The sequence below is a fragment of the Artibeus jamaicensis genome, unplaced genomic scaffold, assembly GCF_021234435.1.
Source record: "Artibeus jamaicensis isolate MK-2021 breed Jamaican fruit bat unplaced genomic scaffold, CSHL_Jam_final scaffold_1964, whole genome shotgun sequence".
Lineage (NCBI taxonomy): Eukaryota > Metazoa > Chordata > Mammalia > Chiroptera > Phyllostomidae > Artibeus > Artibeus jamaicensis.
Genome location: NW_026522030.1, coordinates 26,394,459 through 26,409,477, shown reverse-complemented (window position 1 = coordinate 26,409,477; position 15,019 = coordinate 26,394,459). Strand labels below are relative to the sequence as shown.

Sequence of the window (15,019 nt, the reverse complement as noted above, 5' to 3'; positions counted from 1 at the left end):
TCACTGATCTAAATTTTGAACAAACTTTAAAAAAATTTTAGAATAGTCTAACAAAAAAGTTTCTGATTAGACAGAGTTTCTATATACATCTCTCACCCAGTTTCTCCTTCTGATAACATATTACATTATCACAGTACACTTTACAACTAAAGAACTAACACTGCCACATTATTATAACTAGACTCCACTGTTCTTTTTCTGTTCCAAGATCCCATCTAGGATATATTACATTTAGTCATCATGTCTCCTTAGGCTTTTCTGGTCCATGACAGTTTCTCAGAGTTTTTTCTGATATCCTTGATAGTTTTAAGGAGTACTGGTCCTACTGGTCTGGTATTTTGTAGACTGTCCCTTGATTTGGGTTTGTCTATGTTTCTCATGGTTAGACTGGGTTGTGGTTTTTGAGACAGAGAGAGAGACCACAAAGTCATAGGCCATTTTCATCATATATCATATCAAATCAAGGGTACATGCTATCAACATAATTTACCACTAATAATATTGGCATTGATCACATGGTCAAGGTTGTGTTTGCTAGGTTTCTCCAATATAAAGTTACTTTCCCTCCCTTTGTACACCCTCTTTTTGGAAGCTCGTTACTCAAGGAGAGTGGAACAAGTTCTCTCCTCCAGAGGGGTAATATCTATATAAATTATTTATATTTTCTGTACAGGAGATTTGTCTCTTCTCTCCCTTTATTTATTTATTTATTCAATAACTTATTTATATGACTATCAACTTATGGATAAGTACTTTATACTCTGGGTACCAATACTTTATGTGTATTATTTACTTTGTATCTCAAATTGTCCCAGCTGTGGACATAGGGAGGTATTTTAGGTTGTTTCCTATGTCCCTGTGACATGCCCCTATATATATATTTTTAAGTACTTCCTTGATTTCTAACATCACAAGACACTCCAGGTTCATCTTGTGTATCCCCAGTTGCAGCCATAGAAGCAGCCATATTTCTTCAAGTAATCTGGTTCCTTTTAATGGAGATTCAATTTAACACCAGAAAAATTCTATTCCCCCTGAGATATGCCTAGAAGCACATTGCATCATCTAGAAAATACTCTTGCTTCCCTCATCTCCTCAAAAACAAACAAAACAAAAGCCGACCTAAATTATCAAGCTTCAAAAGCTAATTAACAGTTTATATAATATCCGTTAAAGACATAACTCTTGAGATTCCCCCATAATAAAGTGATCTGCCATGAGTGAAGCGAAAGATAGCAACTGAGACTTAGGAGAGAAATGAAGAGTCCCCAAACTATATAAATTTCTCAATCTAGTCAACTATGAAGCCAGCTCTTTCCCTATTCTTCCACTGTTTGGTTACATGAACCAATAAATGTCTCTCTTTTGCTTAAGCTGTATTGATTCAGGTTTCTGTTACAACCAAAGCAAGCTAACAAATATAATAAATACAAATAAGGCATGGACACAAAAATGAGTTTAGCACATTGAAAGGAGTAAGATAATAGGTTGAATTGCTTGGGTAAAACCAAATTTTAGGTGAGATTTTTAAAAGCTGGGTAGCATTTATTACTTTTAGAATTTAATGGTCTAACTAATACTGTTATTCTCCTGTGCTTTGGCAGCATTAACTATAGGGTTTAACTTTTTTAGCATATAATATTTATTTCAGTCACGCACTGATCATTTATCATAATTGTAGAAATCAACAAATTAAATCTTTCCTTTTCAGCTAATATGGCTAGGGCCTAAAATGAATAAATTTATTTATTCAAACTCATATATCTAATGTAGAGATTTTGGAAGCATAATGCAATAAAAAGAAATGGGCTATGGATCTAGACAGAACTGGGTTTGTTCCCCAGCTTTCTCTTTTTTGAGAGCGAGAAAGAGACTGATTTGTTTTTCCATTTATTTATGCATTTATTTGGTTGATTCTTGTATATACCCTGAGTGGGGACTGAACCCACAACTTTAGCCTATCAGTGGCAGCGCTCTAACCACTTACCTACCCAGCCAGAGATTAATATAATTTTTAACAGATAGTACACAAACATGATAGAAAATTCAAACATTTATATTGTGAAAAGTTAGCCTTTCTCCCATCCCAGTTCCTCTCCTTCTCTACCCTTTGGCAACTGTAAAAATTCTTGGGTGCTCTCCTAGAGATCATCTATTCAAGTATATTAAAGATTTGACCTTATAAAATTTAAGACTTCAAGACATATGATGAGCACTAAAATTTTTAAAAATATTAAATGGTACCAGAGGACAGGCCAGGCAAATGTAAGACTAAAGAAAAAGGAGTAGCTATGAGATACTTAATCTAGCAGTACTGGCATTTACAAAGGAAACACATTAAAATTAGAAACAAACAAAACAACTTCAAGGATCAAATAATGCTATTTTAAAGACATGGTCATTTGAGGTTTTTAAGAAGTGTGTACAAGTACCTACACTATTATTCATTGTGCCTGTCTAGACTTCTCGTAAGATTTTCTTGACTACACCGTAGTGAAGGGTAGGGGACTGGTGATAGCAGAGGCAGCCAAGAGCTCCTGCACATTTAATGAAGAAAAATTGTTTCCATCCTTTACTCCTGAAAGTGTCATTTATTTTAATCATTTCAGGGTGAAAGATTACAAAGCACTGGGACTGAAAGAAAGTACTGAGACTAATAACACGTAATCATAAATTATGAGGTGAATGGAAAAAGAAAAAGGGGAATGATGAAATTAACCTGAGAACAAGTTTAGCTAGCAGTTAGACAAATACACAGGCAATCAAGTAATCCTCATCATCCAGCAAAAAATAGTTTTCCTTTTGAATTTTGTCCAGTGAATTCCTGATTTATGAGGGGAAGGGTGGGATGTATATAATTCTCCACAGAGTTTATGAATTTTAGAGTACCCATGGAAAAAAACCTCTTGATGTAAGTAAAATATTAAAGATGGAAAGAATTAAATCAATTATTCAGCATACAATATAACAAAGACTAGTAATTTTTAGGAGCAGAAAACATGTCATTTTAGGGTTGAAATCAGAATTTTTTTCAAACTTCTCTTTTGAACTCACTGAAAAAAAGTTTTTCTAAATTATTAGAGCAATGGCATAACCACTTAAATATTCAAGTCCCAGAAAGTAATACCAATAATGAAAATGGAACATCACTTCGGTATAATAAGTTACAACAATAATGTGAATTACATTTTCTTAAAACAGTTACATAAGAAATAAATTACAATTAGACTGCACTTACAAATACAGAAAATCTCTTAATTGGAATTATTTAAAGTAAATTTTATTACATATCAAGTTATTTACCAGAAAATGTGAGCATAGCTCTTAAATTACAATGAAAGACAAAATGTATACTATGCCACATACCTATGCTTGTTTAAATACAATCAGATTAAGTGTGTATATTAAATAGATGAAATCCTGGTCATTCTGACTTTTTTCTTCTTTCAAATTAGGAAAGAAGAAAAAGCAAGAATGGAGCAGTTTATAAAAATTATTTTTCCCTCTACTAACAGTTGGGGGTAGTTTCTTAGGAGTACGGTGTACCATTTCTATCTGCTTGCCCGTTCACATAATGCTAACTTCCATTTAAATCAATGGATTTTAAAAAAAGGAATCAATCCAAAAGTACATGTTTTCCACTTTTAAACATAAAATTAATACTCAGTCTATATTTGTGGTCATTTAAGTTTAATCTAAGAAATGGTAACAATGGTTTATTAATAACTTCAAAAGAATTTCTAGTATCTGTTTTACTAATAAATCAATTCTGTGTGCGAATAGTTAGGAACTAATATAATTACAGACTTATTTAGATGTTGTTTTCAAATGCCTGAAACAACAAAAAAAGATCAAGAACCATATATGTACTCTAAAGTGAAATCAAGGGATATCTGACCATCTGAAAAAAAATCAATTAATGGAATTACTGACAAAATACACACATAATAAAAGAATAAAACTTTCAAATTATCACCTAAAGAAGTCAAAAGCACTCTTAACAATTTTTAGCACCATCCTCAAATTAAAAGATATTTTACAGCAGTCTCATTTTCCAGTTTTAAAAGGGTTATAAAAGGCTCTATGGACTCTTAAAAAAAAGAGTAACCAATAAAACTTAGTTATGGCTGCACTACCTGCTAATAGTGAATGCTAAGAAAAGTGTATCATTGGGTTAATCTTATCCATGGGTATAAACAATATTATCACAGCTAACCTCACAATTTCTCTATGTCCAAAATATCTTGAAACAGGGTTTCAGAATGTTTTTAATAAAAGTTAAAATAAAGGCTGAGTTTCCCTAAAATTTTAACTTATGTATCATATAACCTTTTGGCTCATAGGTACACACAAATTAGGATGCTAAAACCAAATGTTATTATATTTCATGCACATAATCATATTTTCATTCTACCACAATGTATTTTATATCCTTATAACTGCCAGAAATATGATCAAATTTACTCATGAAAAACCTATGGGTTGTCCATTAAATGACTATGTCTCAAAAAAGACTTACTGCTACACAATCAAGTACTATTCTTGAAATCACAAGTGTTTTCTAAAATAAATGTGGTTACAACACTTACCTCTGTCTTTTTACTAGTATGATCTGTAAAAAAGAAAAAACAGTGACACTTCATTGAAAAACATTAACATAGAAAATATTTTAATATGTAAAATATTTAAATGAAGTAGTTCAAAAGAATTTCAAAATTATAGTAAGAGTTTCAGAAGTCATTTGGGATTTGCCTAGGATTCATCAGATTTCTTTTTCTAGGGGTAAGATGTTAAAATTCAGTATATAACTATTAATTTGTTCAGCTTAGGGACCAGGTCTTCTAACCCAGTAAATGTCACCCATGATAGCACCCATAAAGGGTACTACTAAATTTTAAACATTTGAATTCTACATCATTTAAGTTTTTGGTTTCATTTAATATTTTTGAAAGGAGGGGAGAACTTGAGGGGGTACAAAAATTTCTAAAATCAAATCACAGGACATTGTGGTTGCAAAAACTGTACTTATTACTTCTTTAGCAAACAAAATTAAAAGTCGAATAGTAATTTGTGTCCTTTAAAACTACTAGCTAGTTTATTTTTTAAAATACATTGTAGTGATTTGATATACCATTTAAAAATTCTAAAAATTGATGTATTATAGAATAAATACAAAAAAGGAAGACAAAACGAATATATCTGAATTAAACAAATCATTGATTTAGTAACAACACAGCATTTATAAAAAGGGATTACAGAGTGAGGAAAAGGAAGACACATAAGAGAATCCACCCAGACTGAAGGCTAATACCGAAGTACAATTAGGGAGCAAGTGTTCTTAAATTGAAAATGACCAGGATATGTAATATTTAATAATGCCTCTTGTGGACAATGGAAATTTTCCATTCTCAAGGACTAATTAATTGAGTAGAATAGCTTTCTTGTGACTGAAAATCTAAAAGCTGAACCAGTTCTCTAAAGCATTTGTTGATGAGAATCAAGTCCATAAACACAGTAAATGATAAAATCACAAGTTTCAGAGATCTAATTACTAAATTCTGGTAGATTATACATTCTATTAGTATGTTCCACTTAACTTATAATATGATATCGGAACCTGATGAAGAATGTGTTAATCATGTCTTGTAATAGTTGTAGAGTTTCCTTTAACAGCATCATATTGATCTTTCTCAATCCATCTAATAAATTTATATATTTAATAAATCAAACATATAAAAAATAAAAACATTTAAAAAATTTTTATGTTTCTGCTTGGTTTCTAATAAAATATTTCTTATATAAAAATCTTTTTTACTAAAATTGGGAATTTTATTTTAACATACATCTGCTCTTTCAACCCTAAACAAAGCAACTTTCCTGATCCATAAAGGAAAGCAAAATAACCCTTTAAATTTATTCCCAATTTCACAGATAGGCTGGTTTCTAAAAATAGTAAAGTAGGGGTTTTTCTTAGATTACTGCTATAATATTAATAATCCTCACACAATGAATGCCCCAATGTATTAAGGCTAAATTCATATCAATCAAATAGGCTGCTCTGTTAATGAACAAATAGCTGTCCATTTGGTTAGCAACTTGAGCTGACTGGTATACACCCAGCCCTATTCAAAAAAAATTTTTGACTGGGCTATCTAATATGGAAGCTACTAGTCACATGTGGCTACTGAGCATTTGAAATGTGGCCTATGCAACTAAGAAACTTTTTATTTTAGTTGATTTTAACTAACTCATATTTAAGTTACCACACAGGAATATTGGCTATCATAGAATACAGTACAGAACCTAGTGTTTTCACAATTTCCAACATCAAAAAAAGTGCTTTGTAGTCTGTCTTCAAATATTTAGTGGATGATATAATTTTCTTTTGCCTTCCCTTTTTTACAAAAAGAAAATAAAAATAATAATATAGTTTTCTGGTAATATATCTCATTCTAAAAATTTGCATTTTAATTTTCTAAGATGTAGTTCCAGATAACTTGAGGAGGTTGACCAATAATGGATGAAAGCTAAAGATACTATTCCTGATCTAGTTTAAGCCAAATGACTTTATATATAAGGACAATAATATCTTTGTTCCATGATGACCTAAAAACTATAAATGCCAATTTTTATTTTCAGTGAGTGTTAGAAAAGGGACAAATTCAGAAATATAAAAAGATAAGTTTTAGTGATGGGGTTTTTAATTGATTTTAAATTACTTTAACCACTAAACATCCTATTTCCAAACAAGTTTACATTCTATAGTCTAAGTAGAAGATTAACAAAACAATGTTTACTTATTTTAAAAATGAGAAAGATCCTTACAACTTAAGTATACAAAGATTTATAACAGTGCTTTAGCATAACAGATTTCACATATACATTACCTTCAGACTGAAAATCTTTTAGTGATACTGTGGGAGGTTTGTCTTTTCCCTGATGATTCTTTCTTTTATCTTTTTTACTCATAACCTTTGACTGAGTTGAAGCATTTTCGGCATTTTCATAGTCCTAAAAAGAATTATCAACAACCATTAAGCTTACTGTACACTTGTAAAATCAACTTACCAACAGGTAATATGTTTACCAAAGTTTTCTTTTTGAAGATAAATGGCAAATAAAAAATTAAAACTTAGGCTAGCCAACTTGTATAAAAGGATACCTGTTTATTTAGACACTCAATCTCTTGCCTCTTAAACATTAAAATAAAAACAGAAAGCTATGACTTGGTCTATATCCACCACTACTTGCTACCCTCTTTTTTTTTTTTAAGATTTTATTTACTCTGGGGGGCAGCAGCGGTGGGCTGGGATGGGAGCAAAAGATAGAAAACAGTACTTGAACAACAAATAAAATAAAATAAAAAATTTTAAAAGATTTTATTTTTAGAAGAAAAGGGAGAGAGAAAGAGAGGGAGAGAAACATTGATGTGAGAGAGAAACATTGATCAGCTGCCTCCTGTATGTGCCCCAACCGGGGACCAAACCCACAACCCAGGCATGTACTCTAACCTGGAGTAGAACAACCAGCAGCTTTTTGCTTTGCTGGTGACTGGTTGGTGGTTGGTTGGTGGTTTTGCTGGTTGGTTGGTGACTGCCCAACCAACTTATCCATACCAATCAGGGCACCACCCTCTTCTTCATCATTTCTGGACCAAACTTAAAACAACAATCTACAGTCAATTTGTTTTCTCACTCTCCCTCCCAACTCCCGACATCTGGCTTCTTCTCTTCTCTGACACTAAAATTAAGGTCAACTTCCTTTTAAATGTCAAATCTAAAAGACATTGTTTTTCAAGCATTTCTTGGTTTTCTCAGTACATTTCTAAATATTCTTGAGTCTCCTTCACTGGCTTCCCTTTTCCCAACTCTGTTCTTAAAAATGTAACTGTTATTGACCATTAATCCACTCTAACCTATTCTTACGCTTTACACCTATTGTTTTTCAAACTCAAAGTTTAAAGTTCTACCTATACAATGACAATTTCTGTATGTGCAGACGACTGACCTGAGATATTCAACAAGCATCTCCAATTCTCTTACTTAATGCCACCATCATCTGTTTAGGCCAAAAACATCAGAGTCGTCCTTGCCTACTCTTTCTACACATTTTATATCCAAATTAGTCAGTAGGTCTTATTAGGTTTATCTCTTAAAGCTCTCTTAAATCTATTTTTTCTTCATACCTTCTGTCATTTCCCCTATCCTCTTTTGCTTCACACTGCCAAAACCCTCTAATTTTAGCCCTTCAATCCATCTTCTACACTGCTACAGCATGAATTGCTAAAATGAAAACTTAAAATCAATTTCAAAGTTAAAAATATTCAAGAGTTCTGTGTATATGTATAAAATCTAATCTCCTTAGCCTGGTACAAAGGTTCTTTATACCTTATTCTACCAACTCTAAGTTCCTACATTATAGTTTTTCAATATGCTATACTCCTTCATACGTACATATTTTGTATACTTGTCACTCCTTCCCTGAGAATGCTGACTTTCCTACTACCTATGCTGCAAACTTTTTTTATTTTTTAAATCCTCACCAAAGGACATTCTTCTATTGCATTCAGAGAGAGGAAGGGAGAAAGAGAAACATCAATGTGAGAGAGAAGTATAGCTCAGTTGCCTCCCATACATACCCAATAGGGTTGAAACCTGCAACCTAGGTATGTGCCCTGATTGGGATTCAAATCCACAACATTTTGCTTATGTGATGATGATCCAACCAACTGGGCCACATCTTTCAGAGCTACCCTGTGAACTTCTAATATGTAGTATGATCCTCTTTTAAGAATCCTTTCCTAAAATTCCTCCCCATCTAAGCAGAAACAATTCTTCTATCTTTCTGAATTTCCACTGCACTGAGAACATATATCTCTCAATACTATGCACCATAATATAGTATGTATATCTCCCTGCACTAAATCAAGGGCTTAGACCATGTCCTAATCTTTATATTGTGTACCTACCACATTTTGGTTATTCAAAAGAATATTTGCTGAGTAAGTGACATAAGAAAATAGAAAATGCCATCCCAAACTTTAGTTATTATAAAAATCCTGGAGCTGAAATATAGTTTTTAAATTGAAGTAAATGACCTAAAATTCAATGACTACATCAATGTAATGACATTGAACTAGCTATCACATACAAAAGGAGTTCATTCTTTGAGAGTCATTGTGTAATAAAACCAATGCTTTTGGGTATTACATCTACGACTGTGCCAAGAAAACTGGCATGGAAGCATAATATTTAATCAACACCATCTACTCTACTACTCCTTTAAGATACAGCTAGACACTTTAGCTTTAGAATCTAGACATATGTCTAGAAACAACAAATCATTATTATTTAATAATTTCAATTTGATAAATTTTATCTTCAAATTGAGCAAGTCCGGAGGACATTTCCAATGTAACATGAAAGTCCCTTAACTGACTTAAGTCCCAATAAAGCTAGCTGTATCAATTTTTGTAACTGCCAGCTTTGTGTCTAAATGGGTAAGTAACAACAGGATTATAGTTATTCTTATTTTTCAGGATAACAGGAATAGAGACATGGAAAATAAAACGCATATAGTGTACAAAAGTTAAGTTTACTGGTTTTCTTCTTTTTTCCTTGAGCTATGAATAAATAGCAAAATCATCTACTGTAAATTTTAATTACCCTCTTCCCTTCATCTTGAATGAAGGCGCTAGTGCACAACGACATAATCTAAAGGCCCTTAAGTATAACCAGAGGCCACTTATGATCAACTACTAAGTAATCACAAGTTGAATAAATTTTATGGATCAAAAAAACCCCAATACATGTAAAGGTCTAAATTTAAATAATATAAAGATAATATAAATGCTCAATTTAAATATATAAACTGGAAACAAACACTACTTTTTGCTTTAATGTTTATATAGTTACAAAATGTAGAATGCATCTTGTGATTCTATAAGATGTAGAATGCATCAGCATACAGCCCATTATCACAGCTTAGTGACAAGTGCTGAGTTCAAATGGCCAAATTATCAGAAATATCCTCCCATATATTTTACTTAATTGTAGCATCATCTCTAGCAGAAGGTCTCTTAATGATGCCCCTGTACTCATACTTACCTTACATTTTTTAATCTACTCATTTTCTATGTTCATTTAAAATAAATTATCTACTGTTAATTTAATTTACTCTCTTCCCTTCACGTTAGGTGGAGGGACCTTTGTAACTAAACATTCCAAATGATCAGACAAAGCTTAACCTACATGTTTCTGTTGTCTATCAAAACCTGAGGAGGAATCTTATTATAAAAGCTTAATAATATTTTGTTAAGTAATAGATTTCCAAAACAAACTTTAAAAGAACTTTAATACAAAATTCAGGAAGGCTGGTCCTAACTTTTGCCAACTTAAACCTAATAAAGCTAAGTGAATAAATGTGTAAATACCTTTTTGTGTTCTTCATATTCTAATTTACTTAGCAACAATGCCTTCTCAAGATCTGCTTGAAACATTTCAGATGTCAGCTAAAAAAAAGTTTCACAATGAACAGATGATATGATTATACCACATTAACAAAATAACTATAACAATATATACAGAAAAATAAAACAAATACATTATAAAACAGTCTGGGTTCTACAAAGTTATCAATCCATGCCAAAATAAGGGGCAGTTATTTTATAGACCATACTAAAGCAAAAATTTCCAATTCTGATATCTATTTCTTCTTTCACTGTCAATAATTTGTTGTATTATTACATAATCCTTTTACTGTAATAAAAAATCTTATGAAAAATGTCACCGTAATGGATGTCAAAGGCACTATGCAGTTTAGGACACTGGAAATATAAGTGATTATTCTTTAAAATTATAAAACTACTGAAAAATGCTAAGCATTATAAAACATACCATTTCCTTAATACAGATTAAACCACAGATACAGAACTTTCAATAAGATAACCAAATGTCCTGGTATATGCCTGATATTACACAATAATTACAGTGAATCCTTTTACTATCATTCTATTCTTTTATATGGTTGCTCTACCTTTAAAATCACCTAGTATTATAACAAAATGATTTTCTGTAATCCACATCTCTTGGTTCTTCTTTTCCATCACAGACTCTCACCTTAACTTCTTACAATCTAGCTTCCATACCCTCTAATCAAGTAACTCTCTTAAGAATTTTCCTAATTGCCAAACAGATTTGCTACAATAGTTGGATGGGACTTTGGGTGGTACAGTATTGGAAATAACTGAATGTCTACAACTGAATATAGGATAATTGCAATAAGACAAAAGTTTACTTTTGTAAATTTGTAAGCAAGTGTTTATTAATTTATACATCATGAGTAATAAAAGCATAAATTTAATGGACATGTCTTGTCTTTCAGTCCAGAATACATTTCTTTATTCCTTTTGATGACTAAACTTCATTCTAATGTCACATGATTCTAGTAGGACAGCCAATCACATAATCCCATATACTATCCAACATAACCAGCCATCCAAGATACCATTATCAACAACATGGTAAGGGCAAGGGATTCAACTTCTTAAAAAAATCATTACCCAAGGAAAAGAGAAACATCAATGAGTTGTCTCCCGGTTGCGCCCCAACCAGAGATCAAACCAATATGTGCCCTGATTGGGGATCAAATCCACAACCTTTGGGTGTACAGGATGATGCACCCACCAACTGACCCACCTGGACAGGCAATCTATGCCTCTTTTTTGATTTCCTAGGAGTTAAATTTTGAGAACACAACGCAAATGGGGTTCAATCATCTGATAACAGCTCTCTGAAAGTGAGTGTACTAGTTCTATATATTAGTTCATACCCTTGAGCACCCCAGAATTCCTTAGTTTCCATCTTTCTTAAGTTTATTTTTATTGTATATTGCCCCATTACCTTTGAACCCACTTACGCACTTTTCCACTTCTGCCCACCCCTTCCCCTGTATCAGCACTGTTGTCTGTGTCCATGAGTCCTTTTTCTTCTTTGCTCCATTCCTCCACTCCCCTAACCTGCCCCCAGAGCTGTCAGCCTGCTCGCTCTGAGTCTGCCTCTATTTTTCTCGTTAGTTTAGTTTGTTCATTAAATTTCACATATGACTGGCTTATTCACTCAGTATAATGCTATATACAGTCTATCCAAGCTGTCGCAGTGGGCTAAATTACTTCATTTTTATGGTTGAGTAGTATTTTATTGTATAAATGTCCAATAGTTATTCTATCCACTCATCTACTGACACTTGGGCTGTTTCCAAATCTTGGCTATTGCAAATCATGCTGCAATGAACATAGGGGTGCTTTATATTCCTTCAAATTAGTGTTTTGGGTTTCTTCAAATATGCACAAAGCAGAACTGCTGGATCATAAGATGGTTCCAATTTTAATTTTTTCAAGTAACCCCATATCGCTTTCCACAGTGGCAGTACCAAACTGCATTCCCACCAACAGGGCAAAAAGGTTCCCCTTTCTCCACATCCTCACCAGCACTTGTTGTTTGTTGATTTACTGATGACAGCCTTTTGACAGGTGTGAAGTGATATCTCATTGTGGTTTTAATTTTCATTTCTCTTATAATTAGTGACATTGAGCACTTTTTCATATGTCTATTGGCCATGTATATGTCCTGTTGGGAGAAGTGTCTATTCGGGTCCTTTGCCCATTTTTTAATTGAATTGTTTTTCTGATGTTGGGTTTTTGTAAGTTCTTTATAAATTTTGGATATTAACCTCTTATCAAAAGAAATGGCAAATGTTTTCCCATTCAGGGGGCTGTCTTTTTATTTTGTTTATGGTTTCCTTTGCTGTGCAAAAACTTGTTAGTTTGATGTAGTCCCTTTTATTTTTTCTCTTTTGATTCCCTGAGGAGTTATATCAGAAAAAAAATACTGCTATGAGCAATGCCCAACATTTTACTGCTATGTTTCGTTTTTTTGACTGTTATGGTTTGGGGTCTAACATTTAAGTCTTTGATCCATTTTGAATTTATTCTTGTGTGTGGTATAAGGAAGTGGTCTAGTTTCATTTTTCTGCATGTACTATCCAATTTTCCCAACATCATTTATTGAATAAAATATCTTTAGCCCACTATATGTGCTTACTTCCTCTTTTGAATATTGACTATAAAAATGTGAGTTTATTTCTGGGCTCTCTATTCTGTTCCATTGAGCCATGTGTCTGTTTATATGCCAGAACCATTCTGTTTAGATTACTACAGCCTTATAGTATAGTTTGATATTAGGCAGTGTGATTCCCCCAACTTTGTTATTTCTCCAGATTACTGATGCTATACAGGCCTTTTTGTGGTTCCATATAAATTTTTGAAATTTGTTCTAGTTCTATGGAATATGTTATTGGAATTTTGATAAGAATTGCATTGCATCTATAGATTGCTTTGGGTAGTATGGACATTTTAATGATGCTTATTCGTCTTATCTATGAACATGGTATGTGCTTCTACTTACTTGTACCTTCTTCCATTTCTTTCTTCAGCTTCTTATAACTTTCTGTGTATAGGTCTTTTACATCCTTGGATAAATTTATTCCTAAGTATTTTAGGAATAAAATATTGCTTCTTTTTGAAGCAATTGTGAATGGGATTGTATTCTTAATTTTGAGAGAGTTCATTATTGGCATATAAAAATGCAACTGATTTCTGGATATTAATTTTTACATTCTGCTATTTTACTAAAATCATTTATCATTTCCAGTAGTGTCTACATGGAAATCTTTAGGATTCTCTTTGCAGATGACACAGTATCATGTCATCTGCAAAAAAACTGAGTTTTACTTCTTTCTTTCCAATTTGGAATGTCTTTTATTTCTTCTTCTTGTCTACTTGCTATGACTAGGGCTTCCAGTACTATACTGAATAGAAGAGGTAAAAATGAGACCCCTGTCTCGTTCCCAGATTTAAAGGGAATGCTTGTAGTTTTTGCCCACTGAGTATGATGCTGGCAGTGGAACTGTCATATATGGCCTTTATTAGTTTAGGCATGTTCCCTTTATTCCCACTTTGCTGAGAGTTTTTATCTTCATCTGATTTTGGAATTAGGCTAATGTTGGTCTTGTAGTCTGGTTAATGGTTTATCACTGTTGCGTATCTTTTCAAAGAACCAGGTCTTAGATTCACTGATCCTTTGTATTGTTTTTTAGATACTATTTTATTTCTCCTCTGATCTTTATTATTTTCTTCCTTTCACTCATCCTCAGCTTTGTTTTGTGCAAGTCCCTTTAAGTGTAAAGTTATATTGTTTATTTTTATCTTTTTCTTGTTTAAGATATGCATATAATGCTATGAATTTCCCAATTAGGACTGCTTTCCATATCCCACAGATTTGGGGTTGTTGTGTTTTCATTTTCATTTAAGTTATCTCTTGATTTCCTCCTTGATCTCATTTTTGACCCTTTCATTATTTAGTAATGTATTATTTAGCTTCCACATCTTTGTGTATTTTTCAGTTTTCTTCTTGTGACTGACTTCTAGTTTCATAGCGCTATGAAACTAGAAGGTCTGGTATGATTTCAATCTTCTTAAATTTATTGAGACTTGTTTTGTATCTAGTATGTGGTCCATTCAAGAAAACATTCCATGTGCACTTGAAAAGAATGTATATTCTACTGCTTTAGGGAGAAATGGTCTGAAAATATCATTTAAATCCATTTGATCTAGTGTGTCATTTAAGGCTGCTGTCTCCTGATTGATTTTGTCTGGAAGATCTATCCATTGAAATCAATGGTGTTAAATCCCCTAGTAGGACTGTATTTCTGTCAATCTCTCACTTTATGTCCATGAAGACTGGCTTTAATAGTTAGATGCTCCTGTGTTGGGTGCATAAACATTTATATCAACTTGTTGGATTGTTCCCTTTATTATTTTGTAGTGTCCTTCTTTGTCTCTTAGTATAGCCATGATTTTAGAGTCTGTTTTGTTGGATATAAATTACACTATGTAAGCTTACTTTTCCTTTCCATTTGCATGAAATATCTTTTTCCATACCTTTACTTTTAGTCTGTGTGT

At 32.5% G+C, this 15,019-nt stretch overlaps 1 protein-coding gene across 6 annotated transcripts in view; it reads right to left on the bottom strand.

The window, feature by feature from the left end:
• Positions 1-15,019, bottom strand: part of GKAP1 (G kinase anchoring protein 1) — a 66,240-nt gene that overhangs the window by 25,974 nt on the left and 25,247 nt on the right. For all 6 annotated transcript variants that reach the window (XM_037153793.2, XM_053656409.1, XM_053656408.1 and 3 more), the window contains 3 exons: positions 10,433-10,510; positions 6,888-7,011; positions 4,590-4,612 (listed from right to left, as the gene is read on the bottom strand). In XM_037153793.2, coding sequence (XP_037009688.2) covers positions 4,590-4,612; positions 6,888-7,011; positions 10,433-10,510 — 225 coding nt within the window. The remainder of the gene's footprint in view (positions 1-4,589; positions 4,613-6,887; positions 7,012-10,432; positions 10,511-15,019) is intronic.